This window comes from Dipodomys merriami, unplaced genomic scaffold (genome assembly GCF_024711535.1).
Source record: "Dipodomys merriami isolate MVZ:Mamm:240054 unplaced genomic scaffold, mDipMer1.0.p SCAF_36, whole genome shotgun sequence".
NCBI classification, from domain to species: Eukaryota; Metazoa; Chordata; class Mammalia; order Rodentia; family Heteromyidae; genus Dipodomys; species Dipodomys merriami.
In genome coordinates, this window is record NW_027205159.1 from 9793609 (window position 1) to 9818177 (window position 24569).

Genomic DNA, 24569 nt, shown 5'->3' on the forward strand with positions numbered 1-24569 from the left:
AATTAGAACTAACGGATTAATGACTTATTGATGATAGTACTTCAGGCCACAGTTTTGCTGGCCTAGTACCTGTGAGAGCTGTTCCCCATGGACCTCTTTGTATTTCCAGTTTCTGGCACAGTGTTTATTTGGAACAATTCAGTGTGCTGTGGTAGTTAGGAAGTCACTTTAACTCTGCACACACTAAAGCCTGCCAGTTTCTGCAAGCCTTACTGGGATTGACCACTCTTGTGTGGATATCAGGCAGGGCAGATTGACTGGATCAGAGAGGAAACAGCTGTGTTTGCTAATAGTCACCAGCACAGTCTGGCAGAGACTTCCTGACACAAGTTTTAAACAATCCTGTTTTCAACATGCTTCATAGTTATCAGCAGACATTGCTTAACTCAGGAAATACTTTATGAAACACTGTTCATATGTACTTTGTGAGAAGTTAGCTGAGGAAAACAACTTTTAGTGTCATTGAAAATAAACCTTAACTGAGAGACTGTTGTTACCAGGTAAAGGAAGCTATCAATGAAAGAAAGCTACTTTCTTATTGCCAACTTTGGGAGAAATGTTCCTACTTTAAATAATTTAATGTGTAGATTCTTAAAAACTTATATACCTCAAATGTATTTCTTTAGTCAACAGTGAAAGGGACAGAAGCAACTTGATTGCTAGTCTGCCACTCCTGTCAGCAAGGCTCATTTGTTACTGTATTGTCTGTAGGATGGAAGTGCAGAATCTTTAATGTCACAGATTCTTAAGAAATGGAAAAGTGGAAAAAACAAATTTCTTTTCTTTTTTTGGTCCAGTTGTGGGCCTGAACTCTGGGCCTGGGCGCTGTCCCTCAGCTCTTAGGCTCAAGGCTAGTGCTCTACCACTTGAGCCACAGCGCCACTTCCGGATTTTTTCCCCTGCTTATGTGGTGCTGAGGAATCGAACCCAGGGCCTCATGCATGCAAGGCAAGCACTCTACTACTGAGCCACCTTCCCAGCCCAAAACAAATATCTTTTCTAATTGGACCCTATAGTCCTGGAAGACATTAGGTGCTTTATTTATATGATTTTTTCAGTAATGTGAAAAAATCATAATAAATTAATAAAATTGAGTCAATGCTTTTTAATGGTATTGAACGCTTAGTTATGTGGTTCTTTTGTAAGAAAAGAACACCTGAAGAGGGGTTTGTTGGTGTGTGTGTGTGTGTGTGTGTGTGTGTGTGTGTGTGTGTGTGTGTGTGTGTGTGTGTGTGTGTGTGTGTGTGTGTGTGTGTGTGTGTGTGTGTGTGTGTGTGTGTGTGTGTGTGTGTGTGTGTGTGTGTGTGTGTGTGTGGCATTGGGGTTTAAGCTTGGCTTCATCCTTGCTGTACAGGCACAACAGTGAATCACTGGAACAACCACCCCATCCCCAGCCAAGAAAGGTTCTTGGGAACCTCCTGCAGTCGCTAGGGGGCAGCCTTCTTACTGTTTCAGGATTTCAAGTAAAACTTCCTCTGCTCAGCAGTGTCTGTACTTTCATATGACCAGTGCATGTTCTCTCCCTTTCTCTCCTAGTTGTCTCTGCCCTCAACAAGGCCTGGTGTGTGAGCTGCTTTGCCTGTTCCACCTGCAACACCAAACTAACACTCAAGTAAGTCGTCTGTCTGATACAGTGACTCCAAGGCGAGAAACATTCCTAATTTAAAAGAGAGTTAATTTTATTTCTTATTTCTTTCACTTACTTGTTTCACTTCTGGTAGTAAAGGTTTTCCCTTTAACCTGTTCCCTGTTGTTTGTTCTCTTCCTTCTTTGTTCACTCAAAGGGATAAATTTGTTGAAATTGATCTAAAACCAGTCTGCAAACACTGTTACGAGAAAATGCCAGAAGAATTTAAGAGGCGACTTGCCAAACGGGAGAGAGAAGCAAAGGATAAGGACAAGCAGAAAAAGAAAAAGCCAGTCTGTTTGTAAACTTTTCTATCTCTTCTATCATCATTTTCACTACTTTCTTCTTTGGTTAGTCCTTTAGAATTTTTTTCTGTCTTGCTTTTGTTTGTTTCTTTTATTTGTCATGCTTTTCTGGCCATCAGAGATTGAAATAGTCCTGTGCAGTTGGTCCTTTTGCTTAATTATTAAAATTGTAAAGCTTTTGTTACACACTTTACACTACCTCTTGGGCACATGTCTCCCTTCATGTATGAACTAACCTCTTCTTCTAAATCATATAATAGCAGACAGTTTCTCTTAAGAAGATTCCCAATCTCTTAACTGACAGTGTTTGCAAAAGTGTTAAAATATATTTTTTTGTATGTATATGCTGGTTCTGGGGATTGAACTTGGGACTTGGGCACTGCCCCTCAGCTTTTGTGCTCAAGACTAGCACTGTACTACTTGGGGCATAGCCCCACTTCCAGCTTTTGGGTGCTTAATAGGAGATAAAAGTCTCGTGGAATTGACTGACTAGGCTGGCTTTCATCTAAACTCCTTAGATCTTAGCTTCTTGGGTAGGCTAGGATTAGAGGCCCAGTTACGTTAAATTTTGTCTAATAACTGCAGCTTTCAAAAAAAATCCCAGTCTTTGGTTTCTTTGTCTAAAATCACTTAATTGAGAAGTTTCATGTTTGATATGTTTAAAACAGCATGTGTTATAAGCTCTGTGTTTAATTCTGTCAGCATGTCTTGTTTACATAACAAGGTACATAGGTGGTGTGGTGTATCATGTCTGTGTACTGTGTGTTTGTACACAATCTCATTTAGTGCCATAGGATACTGGTTGTGAAATCATTTTCCTCCTATTTTCAGACTATATCTGACTGTTACAGGAAATATTTCAGTCTTTCACATTCTGTTGAATTACTAGCATGGTTCTTTCATTTTTCCTTCCATGTTATCATTGTGTTTCAAGTTCTAAGAACCTTTCAATTTCTGTGTTTCCTTTTGTAGAGGAATTAAAAGGCAAATCAAAACTTAAGACAATAGAACAGATACTAAGGACTCTCTGTAAAAACAGATAATTTATTAAACTCTTCAGAAGCATTTGATTTGCCAGTTGGAATGTAACATTTGAGTTACCATAAGCTTCTCTATGAAAACATGTCACCATTAATTTCTCTATGAAAAACAATAGAAAATAACTCTCTGTACAGTACTCTAAACACAGAAATGTTTTTGTTTTCATTCATAATTGTGTGGTTAGGAATTAACTTTGTTAAGTAACATTGTTCTTTAAAATTACCTCAAAACATGTAATCTAATTTACTATACTTTAAGAATGCATTAAAGCTTATTTTGAAATTATCATCATAGATGACATTGTGCTACTAGATATATTCTGCAAATGGTTCCTAAATATATCACAGGAAATGAGTTATAACTCTATAAAAAAGTTAAGTACTCAACTCAAAAATTAAATACCCAGGGTTTCATTAGCAATAAGCCTCTGTATTACTAAGAAATGTGTTAGTGATGGAAGGCAGACCATCTGAAAAGTCATTTTCTCTAGTCATTTTCTGTTTACAATCAGATTGCTAGTATGTTTTGTTCTAGGTCTAAAAAAATAGAATGAATTCTTCATATAACTACAAGTTACAAAACACCTGCAGGTAGTTTCTTTTGAAGAACTTATAAATGTAAGAACTTACTTTATTAGGAAATAAAAGCAAAACAGTCATAAAAGTTTAAGATACTAATCATTCTGCCTCCAATTAACATTACAAAAACCAATTGTTTGCTTTAAGGAAATTTATTCTTTAAGGTATTCTTATGGTATTTTAAAATGTAATTGACTCTACATCAATAGACTTATTAGATTTCCTGTTTACTTAGCATTGAATAAAACACAATACTGTTTCTCAGATTACTGCAAAGGAACAATTCAGAAGACTACTTTTTTTCTGCTGACACTATGCATTTTCACATTTACCAGAATAAGTATTGAGATTAGAATTATAATTCTTCAGTAACATGAAAATATAATTATTATGTCTTCATTTAGTTCAATGAAATTACTTAATATTACTTATATGTCTGTGTTAAATACATTTCTAATGATTTCTTTTATATATATTTGTTTTCCTTAGGAATAAATTTGTGGAGTTTGACATGAAGCCAGTCTGTAAGAAGTGTTATGAGAAATTTCCATTGGAGCTGAAGAAAAGACTTAAGAAACTAGCTGAGACCTTAGGAAGGAAATAATGTTACTTTTATTTGTGTTCTATGCAAAAATAATAGATAATCAATATTACTTGACTTGATCCACCTGTATTTAAAGCTGTATCTCTAAGTGGTTGAGAGGGAAGAATGGTTTTCTTCATCTCATTAAACAGAAAAAAAATGTATAATCATATTTAAAACACAGATGAAGTCAAGACTTGCCTTTGTTTCCCAATATCAATGTAGACTATATAGAAAAAAGTATGATTAAATGTTGAATTTTAATTTCACCCCTAAAATGAAGTATATAACTTTTCAGAATTAAAGAGTCACTTGTGTATGACTCAGATTTAAAAACAAAAAATAAGATTATTTTACTTTATTCAAAAGAAAATTACCTCCCAGTGCTCTTAGAGATGATATAAGGAAGAAAACTAATCAAATCATGCATAATCTTAGTATGGCTATCAAATTAGTAGTTATAAAATGCATATACACATTGCTAGTACAAGAAACAAGTATATTCAGAACTATTCTATATTTTGTTAAATGCAATAATTATTTTGTTTAGTTTTTATTTTGTTCTCCTTGTGAACTTCTTTCTTTGCACAATTACTTGTAACACAGTAATTGTAACTAGCAAGTGTATCTTTTAAATTTCCATGCAAAAACATACTAAGTAGGGTCTGGGAAGGTGGCTCAGTGGTAGAGTGCTTGCCTTGCATGCATGAGACCCTGGGTTTGATTCCTCAGAACCACATAAGTAGAAAATGCCAGAAGTGGCTCAAGTGGTAGCGCATTAGCCTTGAGCTGAAGAGCTGAGGGACAGTGCCCAGGCCTAGAGTTCATGCCCCACGACTGACAAAACAAAAACAAAACATACCAGATATTTGAAAATACAGCATACTTTGCAATATTGGAAGAATGAAGTATTTTTTAATGTAATACAGCAATTATGCTTCTAAGCTTGATGTCAAACATAATATTCAAATAAGAAATGGAATTAAGTATTATGTAGCTAGGAATGTATCATTTTTAAAAAGGATGAATATGTATTGATCATACTGACTTTATAACCATGCTAATATCTATTCTTCATATATAGTCAAACTTGCCTTGCCTTAGACAAACACATACCACAATCAGAAATTCTGGTTTCACATAATACCAACTAAAAATAAGTGCATTGACTGAGTTTTTATGTGGGACCCATTGATGATTCTTGTCTTCTTATTAAAGGAGAGCAGTTTTGAGGTTTTCTATTTCAAATTTCATAACTAATTGGATTTTATTTACTATCAGTAGAAAGTCTAAATGATACTTTTAAGTTGGAAGGTAGTTGTTTTAATATTATCTTTAGATCCACATTAGTGGTTTTATTTCTTTTTGATGGAGCTGGGTATCACACATGCTAGACAGGTACTCTACCACTGAGGTATATCCCCAAGTACATGTTACTCTCTTTTGTGTGTGTGAGGTACTGGGGCTTGAATTCAGGCCTTGGGCACTGTTCCTTAGCTTTATTGCTTAAGGCTGATGTTCTACCACTTGAGTGACACCTCTACTTCTGGCTATTTTTTTGTAGTTAGTTGGGGATAGGAGTTTCACAGACTTTCTTGATTGAGCTGACTTTTACTTAACCATGGCCTTTAGATCTTAGCTTCCTACATTGCTAGGATTATAGGTTTCAGCTACCTGTGCCTGGCTTCACGTTATTACTCTTATTTTATAAAAAGTTTTATCCTAAAATATCTGGGCTATTCTTCCTCTATAAACTTGTTATACCATGCTTTATAAACACATCTAAGTGTTGCTGCTAGTAAATTAATCACTTAAAAAGTTTCAAGATACATTACTAAGTGGAATATTATTTTTTTAACAGTTGCTGACATATACTATTTTGCCATAAAGAATATCTCAGGATGCTACTACTCTGCCATTAAATATCTGTATGCATGAATTGTTAAAAATTTTAATCATGCATATTACAGAATAAATACTGTTTCTGTTTTCAGCCAATTACTTTATTTTATTAGTATTCTCTTGGAGTTAAAAAAATTTCCCTAAAAAGTATGTAGTTTAAGATTGTATGTGGCCATAGTTTTAAACACTTTTTAAAATTCTGATTTGACAATTAATAAAAAAAATATGTTCAGTGTGCCTTTGTCAGCTAATAATGACCAGCAATGAAAACCTTGAAAATATTTATTAAAAGTTGTACTATGCATGTAGTAAAAATAGGACAGAGTTTGTAGTTTAGAGTCTTGATGCTAAATTCTACATACTCCCATATTAGAACTATGGAACAGAAAAGCAAGCCATTTTAAATAATCCTAATCACTTAAGAGAGTTAGGGACTGGATTTGACTGCCTCTGTTTACATGTCATACATAATCAGTTATCTCATACAGCTAGAGGTCCCACTGCTATCTTTGCTCAATCTTCTCTTAAAATATGAAATAATATTCCCTAGAAGGTTAGCTCATTAGGCCTCTAAAATACTAGAGTTCATGAATCTAGACACAGTATTTATTTCCTTGATAGGGTATCATTGGAGCCCTTATATGTAAAGGAAGAGGAAGAAAACAGGTTTAAGTAATAAGTGAAAAAAATGGTCTAGTTCATAACATTTTTCATGGGATTTCTCTAGCTACTGAGAAACTCAAGCCCAATAAGCATTTTGTTTTAAATACAGGACCATCTAAAATAATTCCTTCTTCTTACTAAATTCCTAAGTGCTCTTGTTTCTTAGTAAGCCTAATATAACCAGGAAAAGTAGATTATGTGCAAAGCCTTCTTAACACTGTACCTGAAATAAAAGGCTATTTTGCCTCATCTGTTTGTCAGTATAGCCATTTTTAAGTTAAGGAAATTTTTGTGGTAGACTTACCACATTCTTGCATTTTATTTTAGATTGTAAGCTTAATGGCAGGGAACTGTATCAATAAGTACATATTTTTATGTTAGCAATTATTACATTATACTCCTGGTGCTTAATAAATGTTCATAATTATTAACAAGCTGTTGAACCTCATTTCATTTTGAGCAACACATGAAGATACAAATATGCATGCAATATAATGTATGAAACTTTTATGTATATGAATAAAAGAAAATGGCTTGGCTACTGTGTATGAGCTAGGTCTTAACCATATAGAATGGTGGTGGAATCTTGCTGCTGTTGAGTGTAAATGCTGGTGTGTATAACTCTTCACATGGGATATATATATATCTTAATACACAGTCTAGCCAGCCCTGAGCCATTGGGAACAATGAGTTGAGGGTATGCTCATTGCCAGGACACTTTTATTCCTATGCTTAGTCCTCTGTCTTTTTACCTACCTAAAACTCCCTACATGTAAAGATTCATGGGGCTCTGTCTCAGTTGTCTTGTCTTTTCCCTCTGAGGAGGTGAGATAGGCCATTACACCTCTTTGTGGAAGATACCAGGATGGATTAAGTACAATAACGGTACCTACAGGAGCCAGGGAGACTCCCTAGAGAAGCTGGATAGTACAAAGAATAGAAGCCAGCCAGACAGGGAAGGCAATTGGTGGTAGGCCTCTTATGTCCTCTTCTGTTTTCTCAACCACTATCTATACAGGCTCTAAAATTGATAACAAGTTGATGTCCTTCACTGTAACCTCGAACTGATCTCACATCTCATATTTCAAAACCTTTCCTCTGCTCCTTTCTAGCAATACCTTTCTCCACAGGCCATCCTCCTCACTCCACAATAAGTCCTCAGTTCACTCCCTGCTTGGCTCATGGAGACAAGCAAGATGAAGACCCACTCTCTCTCCGCAGGCAGGCCCCAACCTGTTGTGGAGTCTGCTTTCTTCAATGTCCAGTGGCATATCAGACACAGCTGACTTCTGGTTATAAATGTACCCTTCTGAGACTCAGCTCAAATGCCATCCTATTGATGAATTCTATCCCAGCTTACTCAAGCTGAATGTACTTCTGTCTCAGTGGTCATGATGTACATGACAATCCTGACATGTTCTGCCAGAAAACTGACTGCTTTGGAGAAAAGAAAATGTTTTCATCTGTGTCTCCTGTCATCTCAGGGAGATGAGTAAGTGAGTAAGTGAGCAGTTTCAAAAAGTGGTTAGTGTTGGGGCTGGGCTCAGTGGTAGAGCGCTTGCCTTACATGCTTGAGGCCCTGGGTTCGATTCCTCAGCACCACATAAGCAAAAAGAAAAAAGCCGGAAGTGGCGCTGTGGCTCAAGTGGTAGAGCGCTAGCCTTGAGCTGAAGAGCTGAGGGACAGCGCCCAGGCCTCCCCCCCCCAAAAAAAAAGTGGTGTGTGTGTGTGTGTGTGTGTGTGTGTGTGTGTGTGTGTGTGTGTGTGTGTGTGTGTGTGTGTGTGTGTGTGTGTGTGTGTGTGTGTGTGTGTGTGTGTGTGTGTGTGTGTGTGTGTGTGTGTGTCCCCTCATCCTTGAACTCAGGGCCTGGGTGCTGTTTCTAAGCTTTTAAGCTGAAGGCTAGCACTCTTACCACTTGAGCCACAGCTCCACTTCTGAAAAATTTTGGTGCTTAATTGGAGATGAGTCTCCCTGACTTTCTTGCACAGGCTGTCTTTGAACTGTGGTCCTCAGATCCCAGCCTTCTGAGTAGCTAGGATTACAGATGAGCCACCTGTACCAGCTAGTTGTTAGAATTTTTAAAGGCAAAAACCTAAGCCAGGCATAATGTAATTCAGTACTGCCAAAATAAATGCATATAAAATTTCATATACTAAGATTTTTATATTTGCACTTAGAAAAATCTCTTAGGCATTGTTTATTATTCACTCTGAAGTGATACATAATTTTAACAAGCTTACTGAGTTACCTATAACTGATACACTACAGAAAATTAGAAGTGAGAAAGTAGATTAAAGGTAAAGAAACATCTATGGTCAACAGTCAGTCACTGAATTAGCAGCCCGGTGCTAGTGGCTCATACCTGTAATCATGACTACCTAGGAGGCTCGGATCTGAGGGACAGTGGTTCCAGACCAGCCAAGGCAGAAAAGTCCATGAGACTATACCTCCCAAATAGTCCAAAGCAAGGCTATAGATGTAGCTCAAGTGGTACAGAGCCAGATAAGAGGCCCTGAATTAAAGCCCAGTACCACAAAGCACGCACATACATGTACACACACAACAAGTATAAACTATAAACCCTCAGTCCCTGGGAAGCTCACAATTTACCAAAGGCCATAAAAAGTGTACCAGATGTTTGCAACTATGAAAACTAACCAAGGAAACCTATTGAAATTATATTGAGAAAATACAGCGATAGAAGATGAGATTGATTTGAATATATTGTTAAGATGTGGAAGTATAATTACTCTGTACAATTAATGTAAACTTTTTCAAAAGTGCACCAGAATGTGCAGAGTGATAGAAATATCAGTAAGATACAGACAATGCTAGCTGGGTGTTTGAAAGACTCAGCTTTCCAGATTTGGCAAGGGTGGTGGGGGCTGCGGGCGGGGGCGGGGCAGGGGGAGGGGATCCTAGGTTAATACAACAACCTGTAAGAAGAGCAAGAAGAGCCTGGTGTGATCTGAGAAGGAAGAGAATTTCCATTCGGTGAGGGAGCGGTAAGATGAGATACCATGAACCTATTCTGAGAAATTCTTAGTATAGTATCTGACATATTAAAGGTGTAGACTATAAATACCTGCTTGGGTAACTGACAGAGATTGATCTGCTTTGAGGCTAATGGTAATAGTGCCCTGGAGAGCCATGACCAGACCCTAGGTAATAGTGGTTTCACCCATCATGCCCCCAGAAGCTTAGCCTCTCAAGGATTTTAGCTTGCCATTTCAACCACAAAAAGTTGAGGGGGGGGGATTAACATAAGAATAGTTCACTCTTGTACTTGGAAGATTTGTTCCAAGAGTTCCTTCCCCTGGTGCATGAAATCATAGATGGTACTGAACCCCATAGATAAGCAGTTTTCTCCTCTTTGCCCTGCATTGTTGCCACATGATACCAGTGTCTTCATGTTTATGCCTTGATGCCGCCTTTGCATTGTTATTCTAGCACTTTGGGGACATTGTTAAGTATAATAACTGAAACCCTGTGATGATAATTGATGGTAACAATTGATGGAAACAGCTACTAAGTGACTGATGGGTGGGTAGTATCATACTACATAAATACTTTGAACCAAGCTGGTATTTATGTTCCAGGCTGAATAAACTTTGGTATTGTAAAATTACAGCATATTACTCAGAAAAGCATATAATTTAAAATGGACTCTTTTTAGATTATTGTTTTGATTTCAGGGCTTTTCACTTGTTAGGCAGGTTCTACCACTTGTTCTACCAGTTGAGCCATGCCTTTAGCCCTATAATATTTTATTAAATATATTCAGATTGTGGTTGACCCTAGGTAATTTAAGTTCTTTCTTTTCCAGGTCAGTTTCTCTACATCTTTACTGTATATCCAGTTCTAACATAGTAGGGGTGGAATGTGGGAGCCCTGAATGAAGTAAGGCTTAAAATTTTAAAAAGGCTAGACTAGAAGAGTGTACTTATCTAGGAAAGAAGAGGCAAAACCAGAAGGCCCCAATTATAGAGGCCTCAACTAAGGTGAAAGGGTAAGTTAACAGAGCTTTTGGGAAGCTCTTGAGTGGGACTTCCACTTAGGTCAGTAGTTACAGGACCAAGCCTGTGCAAGTGTGAGGTTGGCACCTCATTTGCTGGGGAGATCTGCTGGTGTGGTGTTGGTGGCAAGTCATGAAAATGAGCCTTTCCTTCTCTTTCTCTAGCCCCTACCTTTGCCTAACCCCACCCCTCAACACACACACACACACACACATTACTACAAAAACCTCCCTCAGTTTTACCATTTCCAGTTATTTACTGGTCATAGCTTCACCTTTATACTCTTTCAGGAATAATCAGTTTTCATTCTGGTAGGAAGGAGAGAAGAGATTCATCACATCTTCAAATTTAGCTAGACAAAATGGACATACCTACTTAATCACTCCACAATTTTACCGAAGACAAAAGGAGATGTGCTTAATGATGAAAGTTACTAAACTGGCTAAGAACAATCTGGATACTTGTGTTTTGTCACAAGACTGGACTCCTCCAGCTATTGGGAGAGTTCAATCACAGCCGGGCAGGATGTGAAAACATGTTCCCCTGTCACCTCGCTCTGTGACTGGATGTGAACACTGAGGAAGGTTTGGAGTGGAGGCATCACTAGTTAAGGTGCAAGTAACAGTGATCAGAAGAGAAGTCAGTAATTACTAACCTGAGGCTGTGGTGACCAACAGGATACCAGGAGCCAAAATGCTGAAGGAGGGGCTGGGAAGGTGGCTCAGTGGTAGAGCACTTGCCTTGCATGCATGAGGCCCTGGGTTCGATTCCTCAGCACCACATAAGCAAAAAGAAAAAAGCTGAAGTAGCGCTGTGGCTCAAGTGGTAGAGCACTAGCCTTGAGCTGAAGAGCTGAGGGACAGCGCCCAGGCCCAGAGTTCAGGCCCCACGACCGGACCAAATAAAAAACAAACAAAATTCTGAAGAAGGAGACCTCAACTGGCAGAACTGTGATTACAAGAGAGTGCAACCCTTCCTATTGCTTTTGTACCAACTCTACCCTCTGATAACTATAAAGCCTAACTTTCCTGATTGGAAAACAACAAAGAGAAGCCTCGGCAAGTGAAAATACAGGTAGCAATCCTATCATGCAGTTTAGGAGCCCCAGTTGTCCCCTGCTGTCTCGGCATGGGTCTCCTAGGAACATACATGTGTGACCCTCAACTTGCCACTGGGTGGCGCACAGTGAAGGGTGGCGCACAGTGAAGCCTTATCCTGGGGACACAGAAAACTAAACTGACTTTCAAGCCTGCAAAAGACGGATTGGAACTTGTAGAAACTTAACTACATAGATTGTCTACCTCAACAAAAGTATCTAAATTTGCATGCACAAAGTCCTGGGTTTGATCCATGAAGCAAAGGGGGGAAAAAACTTTCTCCATAGGATTTAACCAGTGGTTTTTGAATGAAATCCACAGAACAGTATTCTAATCCAGCAATCTAATTCCAGAACATTTCACAAGAGCCCCAATCATGTTAGCACTCATGTGCATGCCTTTTCCTCCTTAGATAAGCATTAGCCCCTCCTTCCATGTGTATGAATTTGCCTGTTCTGGACATTTTACATGAATTAAATTATGTAACAGACTGTCATGCTTGGCTTCTATCATATAATATTCATGGGTCATCTATGTTGGGACATGTAAATGGACATTTAATCAGCCTTTGACTAATGAACAATGCTGCTATCAGCTGCTTTCAGTAATCATGCACATTTTTGTGGATTGAGGCATTGTCAGGAACACGTCATCTTTCTACTGAACTAATTTCTCCCTCCCTCCCTCCCTCCTTTCCTTCCTTTCTTTTCTTTCTTTCTTTTCTTTCCTTTCAGGACACTGTCCCTCAGCTCTTCAGCTCTATCACTTTGAGCCATAGTGACACTTCTGTTTTTCTGGTGATTTATTTGAGATAAGAATCTCATGGACTTTTCTGGCTGGCTTTGAACCTTCATCCTCAGATCTTAGCCTCCTGAGTAGCTAGGATTACAGGCATGAGCCACCGGTGTCCGGCTGAACTCATTTCTTTTAACAAGATTATATTGTTTCCAGAACTAGATTATGTAGTTTCTAATCTACAAATCTTACTCTTTTTTTTTTTTTGTGCCAGTCCTGGGTCTTGAACTCCGGGTCTGGGTGCTGTCCCTGAACTGTTTTGCTCAAGACTAGTGTTCTACCACTTGAGCCACAACCCCACTTCCTTTTGGTGATTAATTGGAGATGAGAGTCTCACAGATTTTGCTGCCTGGGTTGGCTTCAAACTGTGATCCTCAGACCTCAGCCTCCAAAGTAGCTAGGATTATAGGCATAAGCCAGTGGCGCCTAGCTATGTCTTACATTTTAAATTGAATTTATTCATAATCCATTGTATTCTTTTGATGCTATTGTTGTCAGAATTGTTTGTTTAATTCTATTTTCAGTTTGTTTACCATCGTGTCAATTAGACAATGGATTCTTTTAGATACTGACTTTATATTGTACAACTTTGCTAAATTCATTTTTTAAAAAATCTTTGGTACATTTTTGCTTCAACTCAGAGCCTGGAGCACTTTTTACTGGTCAACTGGAAATAAGAGTCTAACAGACTTTCTGCCTGGGCTGGTTTTTGAACCATGATCTCAGCCTCCTGAAGAGTTAGGATTACAGGCCAGCAGCATTTGAGTATTTCATTGTTAAATCTCCATATGTTTACACTATATTTCAGTCTGTATCACCCCATCTATCACATGCTCTGCTACAATCTGATTTTAAATTATTAAAATGTGCAGCCTAGCAAAGGAGAAATGTAGATGAAATACATTTGTGGAAAATGTCCAACATATTTACTTATTCAGAGCTGACAGTAAACCATGGTGAGATCTGCTGCACACATCCTAGAAAAGCTTGGATAAAAAGTACAGAGAGGCTGGGCACAAGTGGCTTATACCTGTAATCAATCCTAGCTATTCAGGAGACTGAGACCTAGAAGATTGAGATTCAAAGTCAACCTGGGCAGAAAAGTTCATGAGACTCTGTCTCCGAAATAACCAGCAAAAACCTAGGCTGTGGGTTAAGAGGAAAGTTCATAGCTCTAAGCATGTACATAAAGGAAACAGAAACAGCTTAAGTAAATAACCTCATGATACAACTAAGGCTTCTAGAAAAACTGGAACAAACCAACCCCCAATCTACTAGAGGGAGACAGATAGTAAAGATTAGAGCAGAAATCAACTAATTAGGGAGGGGGTAACAATGCTCCACAAGAAATCTACTCATTGCCTTACTCATGTAACTGTAACCCCTTTGTACATCATCTTAGAATAAAACAAAATAAAAGGAAATCAATGAATTAGAAACTACAAAGAATGATACAAAGAATAAAATCAAAAGTTGGTCCTTTGAAAAAATTAACAAATTTGATGGATCTTTAGCTAAGTTGATAAAAAAGGGACAGAAGTGACTGAAATCAATAAAAATGGACATGACAAAGGAAACATTACAACAAACATCCATGAAATACAAAAGATTATGAGGCAGTACTTTAAAAACCTATACTCAACTAATTACTCAATAAAATCTACACATTCAATGCATCCCTATAAAAAATTTCAGTAGTATCACAAAATAGCAAAAAGAATCTTAAAGTTAGTATGAAACTCCTAAAGACTGAATAGCCAAATAAATTCTTAGTATAAAGAGCAACATTTAAAACGTCACATTACCTGATTTTAAAATATGATATAAAGCTATTGTAATCAAAACAGCAGGGCCCTAGTATGAAAACAAATATTTAAACCTATGATAGGGAAAAGACATTCTCTTTAGTAAAGGATTTTTGGCAAATCTAGATATCTACATGCAATGATAAATTGGATCTTTGTCTCCCAACCTATACAGAAACCAACGTATATGTTTGCAGATGTATATATAAGACCAGGAACCAGAAAACTAGTAAATGAAAACTAAGAAAAAATGTTCACACACCCTACCCTGCGACAAGATGATGTCCAAAATGCACAAGTAACTCCACAGCAACACCTAATTCATAAATAGGAAAAAGACTGGAATAGGTATTTCTCAATAGATATACACTTGATCAAAAGTTATAGCGATATGTAGTCATCATCACTAATCAGCAGAAAATGCAAATTTAAATCAGGAGGAATGGCTGCATACCTTTTAGAATAGCTTTTATAAAAAAGACAAATAGCCGGGTGCCAGTGGCTCATGCCTGTAATTCTAGCTACTCAGGAGGCTGAGATCTCTTCTGAGGATAGAGGTTCAAAGCCAGCCAAGGCAAGAAAGTCTGTGAGACTCTTATCTCCAATAAACCACTAGAAAACTGGAAGTGGCGCTGTGGCTCAAAGTGAAAGAGTGCTAGCCTTGAGCTGAAGAGCTGAAAAACAGCACCCAGGCCCAGAGTTCAAGCCCCACAACCGACCAAAAAAAAAAAAAAAAAAAAAAGGGCAAATAGTTCTTTTGGGTGAGAAATTAGAGTCTGACAAGCACTTCTCAGTAGGCCCCCTGTTCAAGCCAACTAGGGCAGAAACATCTATGAGTCTCTTACCTCTAATCTCACATACACACAAAATACGGAAGTAGAGCTGTGGTTCAAGTGGTAAAGCACTAACCTTAAGCAAAAGCAGCTCAGGGGCAGTGCCCAGGCCCTTAGTTCAACCCCAGGACCAGCACACACAAAAAAAGAGAGAAAAGGTGGGGAGGTGGATGGAGAGAGGGAGAAAGGAAGAAAGAGAGAGGAAAAAGAAGAAGGAAGGGAGAGAAAGAGGAAGGAAGGAAAGGGAATCCTTGATTATTGTGGAAAATATAAATTAAAACAATGGAAAACTGTAGAGATTCCTCAAGAAGTTACAAATACCATATGATCCAGCAATCCTTCTGGATGTATACCTAATGGAAATGGAATATGTTGAAGTAGTAACTACATTCCCATGTTTACTGCAAATAGGAAATTGGTGAATGAATGGGCGATAAAAGGAAGGGTTGCATACACAGCACACACACACACACACACACACAGGAATATTACTTGGCTTAAAAAATAAATCTTGTCTTTTCAAGCAGAAAAGGTCAGATAAGTTCATGTTAGGTGAAATGAACCCTAAGATATGTACTCAAATGTTTTTTTTCTTTCATGCAATTGTTTCTAACACATTTATAAGATTATTTCTTTGTTGCTTTGTATGTCCCTCCCCCACAGTATAACCCCTGCTTTCACTGTATTTGATGTCAGTATAATTTGTGGAGGGGAAGGGGAAAAACAAGTCATTTAAATAAGGATACAAGTAGACCCGATGCAACAATGAGAAGTACAAGTTGTACAAATTGTTATGTCGAAAACAAACTTTACAACTTTGGTAGTAGGGGGAGGAGGGTTGAGAAGGGGGGTGGGGAGAGGATGGGATGGGAAAGGGAAAGAAAGGAGGATGCTACAATGCTTGATAAGAAATGTACTCATTATCTTGCTCATGTAATTGTAACCCCTCTCTCTGTACAGTATTTTCAAAAGAAGAAAAAAACTAAATCTTGTCTTTTGCCACCAAATGGATAGACTTATATATACTAAGTGAAATAAGCCAGACATGGGCAAATAAATACTGTGTGATCTTGTATATAGATTCTAAACAAGTCAAACTCTGGCTGTTGCCATGGGCTGGTGGTGGTGGATGGAATGAAAGATGCTACTCAAAGGATGTAAAGTTTCAGAGAGAGTGAAGATGCCTGAGATCTACTGTACATCACAGTGACTAGTTAGTTCTGGTGTGTGTGTGTGTGTGTGTGTGTGTGTGTGTGTGTGTGTGTGTGTGTGTGTGTGTGTGTGTGTGTGTGTGTGTGTGTGTGTGTGTGTGTGTGTGTGTGTGTGTGTGTGTGTGTCAGTACTGGGACTTGAACTCAGGGTTTCCCCCTCTTAGCCTTTTTGCTCAAGGGTGGTGCTCTACCATTTGAGCCACACATCTACTTTCAGCTTTTTGCTGGTTAACTGGAGATGAGTTTTATAGTTATTTCCTCCTTGATTGGCTTCAACCCACAATCCTTTGATGTCAGCCTCGTAAGTAGCTAGGACTTCAGGTATGAATAACTGATGTCTGGTTTGGCTTGAATAATCTTGAAAATTGCTAAGAGTAGATTTTAAATCTTCTAAATACACTTCCCTCAGTTAAGTATGTGCAATGAAGGATGTGTTTATTAGCATGATTGTGGTTCTTATCTCATATATAAAAATACATAACTATCTAAAATAGGGCTTTTCAACTCAAATTCTAATTTGGCATGTTATTTCTGCTAATCCTATTACTTCAGTCACCCTGGAAATTTCAGAATAATCTTTTCCTTTTTGTTATTGACATCCAATATGACGTATAAAACAAAAATAAATGCTATTTTTCTACCTTTATAAAGGCAGTGCTTGTTCATTGTAGAGTTGTAGCCCAATCGGTGAGAAAACAGAGGACACCACAATTAAGCCAAATTATAGGAGTTTTTATTGCAAAGGCCAGCAACTCAACTGCAGAGAGGCATAGACTTCCCAAATCATGAAGTTCTGAGATAATTCAGTTAGTTCTTTAAAGGCAGAAACTGCATTTTTATTTATTTTTATTTTATTTTTTTTAGTAATCTATGAAGGCCTTCCTTCCTTCCTTCCTTTTTTTTTTTTGTTGTTGGTCGTGGGGCTTGAACTCTGGGCCTGGGCGCTGTCCTTCAGCTCTTCAGCTCAAGGCGAGCGCTCTACCACTTGAGCTACAGCGCCACTTCCGGTTTTCTGGTGGTTTATTGGAGATAAGAGTCTCAAGGTCTCTCCTGCCAGGGCTGGCTTTGAACCGCGATCCTCAGATCTCAGCCTCCTGAGTAGCTAGGATTACAGGCGTGAGCCACCAACGCCCGGCTTTCCTTCCTTTTTTTTGTGTGTAAAGGTTATATAGAAGTAAAACTGAGCATTATCAGTAAATTTAGACGTACTTCCCAGAATACTGGGTGCCTGGAACATTTGGGGAAAAAAAAATTTTTTTTTGGTTGAACCTGCTGAGCAAACAACTTTTTGCAGAACCTGCTAAACATACAACTGTTTGGGGGTCAGGAGCCTTTTTTCTCGGGGGGACAACATGGAGTCACTTCTGTCAGGCTTCAGGCTTCCGGACCTAACTTATTTCAGTAGAAAAGTTGAAAAATACAGAAAAACAAAATTAATAAACATCACTCATAACCTTAACACCCCAAATTTCCAGTTAAAATGTCAATATATTTTTACTTGATATTTTGATCCTGGATTATATGCACATACATGACCTTTTTAAGTCTAAACTGTCCTTACCATTGAAAATATTTTAGATAAGCCTTGCTTTAAATTATTTTAAAATTTAAATTCCGGGGCTGGGAAGGTGGCTCAGTGGTAGAGCGCTTGCTTTGCATACATGAGGCCCTGGGTTCGATTCCTCAGCACCACATAAGCAAAAAGAAAAAAGCCGGAAGTGGCACTGTGGCTCAAGTGGTAGAGCGCTAGCCTTGAGCTGAAGAGCTGAGGGACAGTGTCCAGGCCCAGAGTTCAGACCCCAGGACTGGCAGAAATTAAAAATAAATAAATTCCAAATATAGGTATTTTTGAAGATTTAGAAAACGTCCCCCAAATCCTGAGACCATTACCGTTAATATTTTTAGTAGGTTCAGTTCAGCTTTTGGGGGGGGGGGTCAGGTGAGGATAGTTGTACATTTTTCTATTATAATAGTAAAAGCATCGTTCTTGTCGCCTACTTTTTATTATGCACTTGTTAGTTCCGCGCAACTATTCGTCTGCTTTTCGTATTCAGACGTGTCCGTCACGATGTTTGGCCAAACGCTCGGAGAAAGTCGTTCCACATACGCCCGCCAATAGAGATGACTTGCTTTGAACTCCCGTGACGCCCCGCGATCAAAACCTGGAGGTGAAGCCTACGTTCCCGCGAGGTCCTGGGCCGCGGGCCACGCCTCGAGGCCCGACGGCCTCCAATTCGACCCGGAGCTACCAACGCACGAGCTCTGGGCGGGGCTCGTGGGTTTGTATAGACCACGCACGCGCGCGCGCGGCGGAAGTGCTCGCGTCGGCGGTTTGGCGCTCACTGATGACGCGTCGGCACGCTGGCTCGCGCCTCCGCCGGCAACGGCGCTGCGTCACGGGGTTTCAAGGCGCTTAGCTCCCGGAGGCCGCGGCCGTTTTTGGCCCCAGCACCGGCCTCCCGCCCTCGGGGCGCCGGGTTGGCGGCGTGATGAGGCGCAGCAAGGCCGACGTGGAGCGGTACATCGCTTCGGTGCAAGGTTCCGCCCCGTCGCCTCGAGAGGTGAGCAGGTCCCTGAAAAAGACCGGGGGGGTCTCCCCCCGGGCCCAGCCGCGGCGTGCGCGTCATGGCTCCCGCGAGCGTCCGCTGAGGCGCCGCCAGCCCGCGTCGTCTGCTGTGCGGCCCGGCGCCGGCCCGCGCTGGGTGTGGAGGCGTGCGGGGCCGCGGCGGGTCCCTGGCCAGCGGCGCCGGCCCGCCTCTTCCTCCCGGCGGGGCCCGGCCTGGCTCGGGCTCCCCTCGCGGCCGCGGCTCTGAGGTGACGGCGCCGCTGGCCACGGGTGGGCGCCCGCCGGCGTTCCCGGCGTCCCTTCCGCTGGCGTTCCCTGGCTTTCCCGAACTGGGAAGTTCGACCCTGGCGGCGGCGGCGGCGGCGGCGGCGGCGGCGGCCACACCTCCTCGGCTCCGAGATTGCCCAGATGCCGCCGGTACTGACGCCGCTGCCCTGGTGGGTTTTTGTCGCTGGGATGGGTGACATCTCGGACCCGGACAGTCACGTTTGCTACGGTCTGGATCCCCCCCTCTCCCCCCCCCCCCCCCCAAAATGAGGCCGGAGCGTTTCTTATGTTGAGACGTCTGCGTTGATAAAAGCCCGGTCCCACTTCTTGACACTCTTAACCCTCGTCCCCTTTAATTTAAAAGTGGAATCTCAGAAACTCTTAACATTTCTTACGGACCGCTGTTGCCGTGGTTTAGAATTGTTCACATTTTCTATCAGCGCGCTCTGAGGGTATGTTCCTTCATCCCGATTGTACAGTAATTTGAAACGGCTGGCCCAGTCCTAAACTACAAATGAGGTGGTAGAATAAAAGACGAGTAACATTGTGGGTTTCTGTAACTCCTAAAATAACTTTGTGTATTTTTTCAACGTTAGAGCCTTCATAAGCTTCTTATTGGAGACCTCAGCTTCCAAATAATGAACAATCACGTTTCTAAACAGAAGTTAGATTATGCTTTCAAATACATAACTTTTCTATTAAGTAAAAGTGGGGTGAGAACATCTTTAGGATTGGTTACTATGCACGTCTCTTACACTTAAAGAATATGATTTTTATCAAATGTTTTTCTTCAAACAAGGTGAAATCACTTAGCTTAGAAGCTGGGGGTTTGGGTGGAATATGGATTAGTTGGTAACTTGGAACTTATGAAGGTATTCTGTTGTTATTTGAATACTGGGGCTTGAAACTTAGGGTCTGGTGTTACCCCTTAGTTTTATCGTTAAAGACAGATCTTCTGCCTCTTGAGCCACAGCTCCACATCCAGGTCTAGTTTTTTGTTGGTTAAATGGAGTCTTAGGACATATTTTCCGGGCCTGATTTCAAACCACGATCCTCTGATCTTAGCCTCTTGAATACCTAAGAAAACGGGCAACCAGTTAAAAGTTAGTTTGGACTAAAATGATAAAAGAGTGCTTTGGATATGTGGAAGGAAGATTATAATGGAGACAGACAGTGAAGAAGAGTATATTTACTTCTCTTAGTCTGGCAGAGAAGCTGGCCATCTGTGTAATGGCCATGTTTTTTTTTTTCTTCCTCCCCTAGGATGTCCTTATTCTGGAGTGTGTCTTTCCAATCTTCTGTTGTGCTTCAAATTGTGTGTGGTGTTTTGCCATTTTTCTACTTTGTCACATTGACTTTTGTCCTTGTAGAAAATACCAGATTTCCTTTGTATACCTTCTGTTTCCAGATGGCTTCTATTTAGTTTTCTTGTCCAGTTTACTTCTGCACCTACTACTCAGAGACAACCTGACAACTCTTTGTTGCTTATTCTATACATATCTAACCACAAACATCCATATGTACTTTTTTTTTTTTTGCCAGTCTGGGGTTTGAACTCACATTTGGCTTTTTTGTTCTCAGCCAGCACTGTACCACATGAATCATGTCTCTTCTCTGTTACAGCTCTTTAGTGGTTAATTAGAACTTTGATGATTTTTCTGCTCTTGCTAGTTCCAAACCTAGATTTGCATGTCTCAGCTTCCTGAGTGGTTAGGATTATAGATGTGAGCTATTGGCACCCAGGTGTACTTCATTCTTTTTTTTTTTTTTTTTTAATAGAAATTATAGCCAAACGTCGGTGGCTCACGCCTGTAATCCTAGCTACTCAGGAGGCTGAGATCTGAGGATCACAGTTCAAAGCCAGCTCAGGCAAGAAAGTCCATGAGACTCTTAATCTCCAACTAACCACCAGAAAACTGGAAGTGGTACTGTGGCTCAAGTGGTAGAGCGCCAGCCTTGAGCTGAAGAGCTGAGGGAGAGTACCCAGGCCCAGAGTTCAAGACCCATGACTGACCAAAAAAAAAAAAAATCAATTAAATAGGAATTGATTTCTTTTTAGTTTTTTTTTTTTTGTTTTTGTTTTGTTTTTGGTCAATCATGGGGCCTGATCTCTGGGCCTGGGCACTTGTCCCTCAGCTCTTTAGCTCAAGGCTGGTGCTCTACCACTTGAGCCACAGGGCCACTTCTAGCTTTTTCTGCTTATGTGGTATGGAGGAATTGAACCCCGGGGCTCATGCATGCAAGGCAAGCACTCTACCACTCAGCCACCTTCCCAGCCCTTCTCCCTTATTTTTGACACTTTATACCGGTAGTTTACTGAACTCTGTCCAGAAGATTTCTTTAATCTGCTTATACTATTACTATACATTTTGGTTACATAAGTATTTAGCATTTGTATTATGATAAGGCAAATATTTTTGTACTTGAATGCAGTTTTTTTCCTGTGCAATTAATACTGTCATTTGGTTATGCATATTCTTTATACACTCATAAGAGTTTAAACCCTGAGGTTTCAGCTTAAAATATTTTGTTTTTCTTTTTCCTTTGTGCCAGTACTGGGGCCTGAACTCAGGATATGGGCAGTGTCCCCTTGCTTTTTCTCTCAAGTCTGGCTCTCTATCACTTAAGCCACAGCTCCACTTCCAGCTCTTTGGTGGTTAATTGGAGATGTAAGTCTTTTGTACTTAGTCTGCCTGGGTTGGCTTCCAACTGTAATCCTCAGATCTCAGCCTTCTGAGTAGCTAGGATTATAGGTGTGAGCCACTAGTAGTTGGCTGTTTTTTGGTGTGTGTGTGTGTGTGTGTGTGTGTGTGTGTGTGTGTGTGTGTGTGTGTGTGTGTGTGTGTGTGTGTTGGCTGTTTTTTGGTGTGTGTGTGTGTGTGTGTGTGTGTGTGTGTGTGTGTGTGTGTGTGTGTGTGTGTGTGTGTGTGTGTGTGTGTGTGTGTGTGTGTGTGTGGTCAGTTATGGGCCTTGAAGTCTGGGCCTGGGCACTGTCCCTGACCTCTTCAGCTCAAAGCTTGCACTCGAGTCACAGTGCCACTTCCCATTTTCTGGTTGTTAATTGGCGATAAGAGTCTCACACACTTTCCAGCCTGCACTGGCTTTGAACTGTGATGCTCAGATCTCAGCCTCGTGAGGAGCTAGGATTTCATGTGTGAGCCACCAGCACCCGCTTTTTTTTTTTTTCCTATGTTGCCTAGGTTGACCTTGATTGCCTGTTTTATTTTTATTATAAAGGTGATATGCAGAGGGGTTACAGTTACATAAATCAGGTAGAGTATATTTCTTTTTTGGGACAGTTGTTACCCCTTCCCTTGCTGTTCCAGTTTTTCTTTCTCATCCTCAGTTGGAAGTTGTATAGTTCATTTTCAACATAGTGTCTACTGAAGTCAATGCCTTTTTTTTTTTTTTTTTGCCAGTCCTGGGGCTTGAATGCAGGGCCTGGGCACTGTCCCTGAGCTTTTGCTTAAGGCTAGTACTCTGCCACTAGCCACAGCACCATTTCCGGCCTTTTCTGTTTATGTGGTTCTGAGGAATCAAACCCAGGGCTTCATGCATGCTAGGCAAGCACTCTACCACTAAGCCACATTCCCAGCTTGAGTGCCTATACTTCATGATTTTCCCTAGTCTCTCCCATACCATGGTACCTGGCTTTATTTATTTATTTATTTATCTATCTTAATTGCTCCATCCTGGACTGATTTCTTGGTTGATACTGGGGCTTGAACTAAGACTTTCTCTTGCTGGTAGAAGTTAGAGTTTTATTTGTGCCAGTCCTGGGGCTTGAACTCAGAGCCTGGGCAATGTCCTGAGATGGTGGTGGTTGTTTTCTCCTTAAGGCTAGCCTTCTGCTTGAGCCAAAGCTCTACTTCTGGCTTTTTGGTGGTTATTTTAAGACAGGAGTTTCATAGACTTACCTACCTCACTGGCCTTGAACTTCAGTCTTTAGATAGGGATCCTGAGGTCCTCAGAACTCAGCCACCTGAGTAGTTAGGATTAATTTGGAGAGAGTTTTCATATTTATGCCCATGCTGGCTTTGGACCTAGATCCTCTGGATCTTAGCCTCAAGAGTAGCTAAATTTACAGGGGTGAGCCACTGGTGTCATGCAGTAGGGTAATTTTGAATAGTTTTGCTAATAAAAATTTGAAACTGGGAAGTTTGAATTTTTTGTCTTCATTTTCAATAATGTATTTCAGGCTTCTTGGAATCCTTTGTGAATTTGAGGATTAGCCTTCAGTTTCTGCAAAAAAAAAGGCCATTGAAGTTTTGAGAAGTAGTGCATTCAATCTGTAGACTAGGTAATGTAGATGCCTGTGGTATTAGATTTTCCAGTTCAGCAACACATAGGTCTACTGGCTTTTCTTTATTTTTTTTTTTGAGCATTGTTTTGTAATTTTTAGGGTATTTTCACCTGTCTGATTAACTTTATTGGAAGCTGTTGTAATCTTTTAGATGCTATTATGAATAGAACTGCTATCTTTCCTTCATAATGTGATGTATGATTTTAATTTTCTTGTTTTATCATCACGCAATTTACAGATTTTTACTATATCTCTTCTACTTTAGTCGTCCTAATTAGTTGACAAATCCACCTATATAGTAGTTCTACCCTGTGTCTTTCACATATACTGGGCAAGCACTGTGTCATGGAGCTGTGTCCTCAGTCCCTCAAATGTCCTTTTTTTTTTTTTTTTGGTGCCAGTCTTAGGGCTTGAACTCTGGGCACTGTCCCTAAGCCTGGGCACTGGCCCTGAGCTCTTCAGCTCAAGGCAAGCACTCTACCACTTGAGCCACAGAGCCACTTCTGGTTTTCTGGTGGTTTATTGGAGATAAGAGTCTCACGGACGTTTCTGCCCAGGCTGGCTTTGAACCATGATCCTCAGATCTCAGCCTCCTGAGCAGCTAGGATTACAGGCGTGAGCCACCAGTGCCCAGCTTTTTTTTTTTTTTTTTCCCCTCAAGGTTAGCACTTGAGTCATAGCTCTATTTGTAGCTTTTTTTGGTAGAGGTAAGAGTCTCTTGCACTTTACTTCCTGGGCTGGCTTCAAACCTCGGTCTTCAAATCTCAGCCTCCTGGATAGCTAGGATTATAGGTGTGAGCTATCAGTGCCTGGCTTTCAAATGTCTATTTTGATTTTTTTTTTTTTTTGAGTATGGGGGGGTTGGATGTGGGTAGGAAGTAGCAGGTCGGATGATAAGAACAAAACCATCCCATTTCTTTTTTTTTTTTTGGTTGGTCGTGGGTCCTGAACTCTGGGGCCCTGTCCCTCAGCTCTT

General features: G+C 40.3%; 2 protein-coding genes across 9 annotated transcripts in view; both read left to right on the top strand.

The window, feature by feature from the left end:
- The window catches only part of Lims1 (LIM zinc finger domain containing 1), a 108723-nt gene extending 101590 nt beyond the window's left edge, over positions 1–7133 (top strand). For 5 of the 6 annotated variants that reach the window (XM_069988643.1, XM_069988645.1, XM_069988644.1 and 2 more), the window contains exons 9-10: positions 1537–1612; positions 4041–7133. In XM_069988643.1, coding sequence (XP_069844744.1) covers positions 1537–1612; positions 4041–4155 — 191 coding nt within the window. In that variant the 3' untranslated portion in view covers positions 4156–7133. Of the gene's footprint in view, positions 1–1536; positions 1613–1784; positions 1978–4040 lie in introns of all 6 variants that reach the window. The other variant, XM_069988646.1, reaches the window with a different exon arrangement.
- Positions 7134–18849: 11716 nt separating this feature from the next.
- Positions 18850–24569, top strand: part of Rgpd4 (RANBP2 like and GRIP domain containing 4) — a 61699-nt gene continuing 55979 nt past the window's right edge. For all 3 annotated transcript variants that reach the window (XM_069988647.1, XM_069988650.1, XM_069988649.1), the window contains exon 1: positions 18850–19018. In XM_069988647.1, coding sequence (XP_069844748.1) covers positions 18947–19018 — 72 coding nt within the window. In that variant the 5' untranslated portion in view covers positions 18850–18946. The remainder of the gene's footprint in view (positions 19019–24569) is intronic.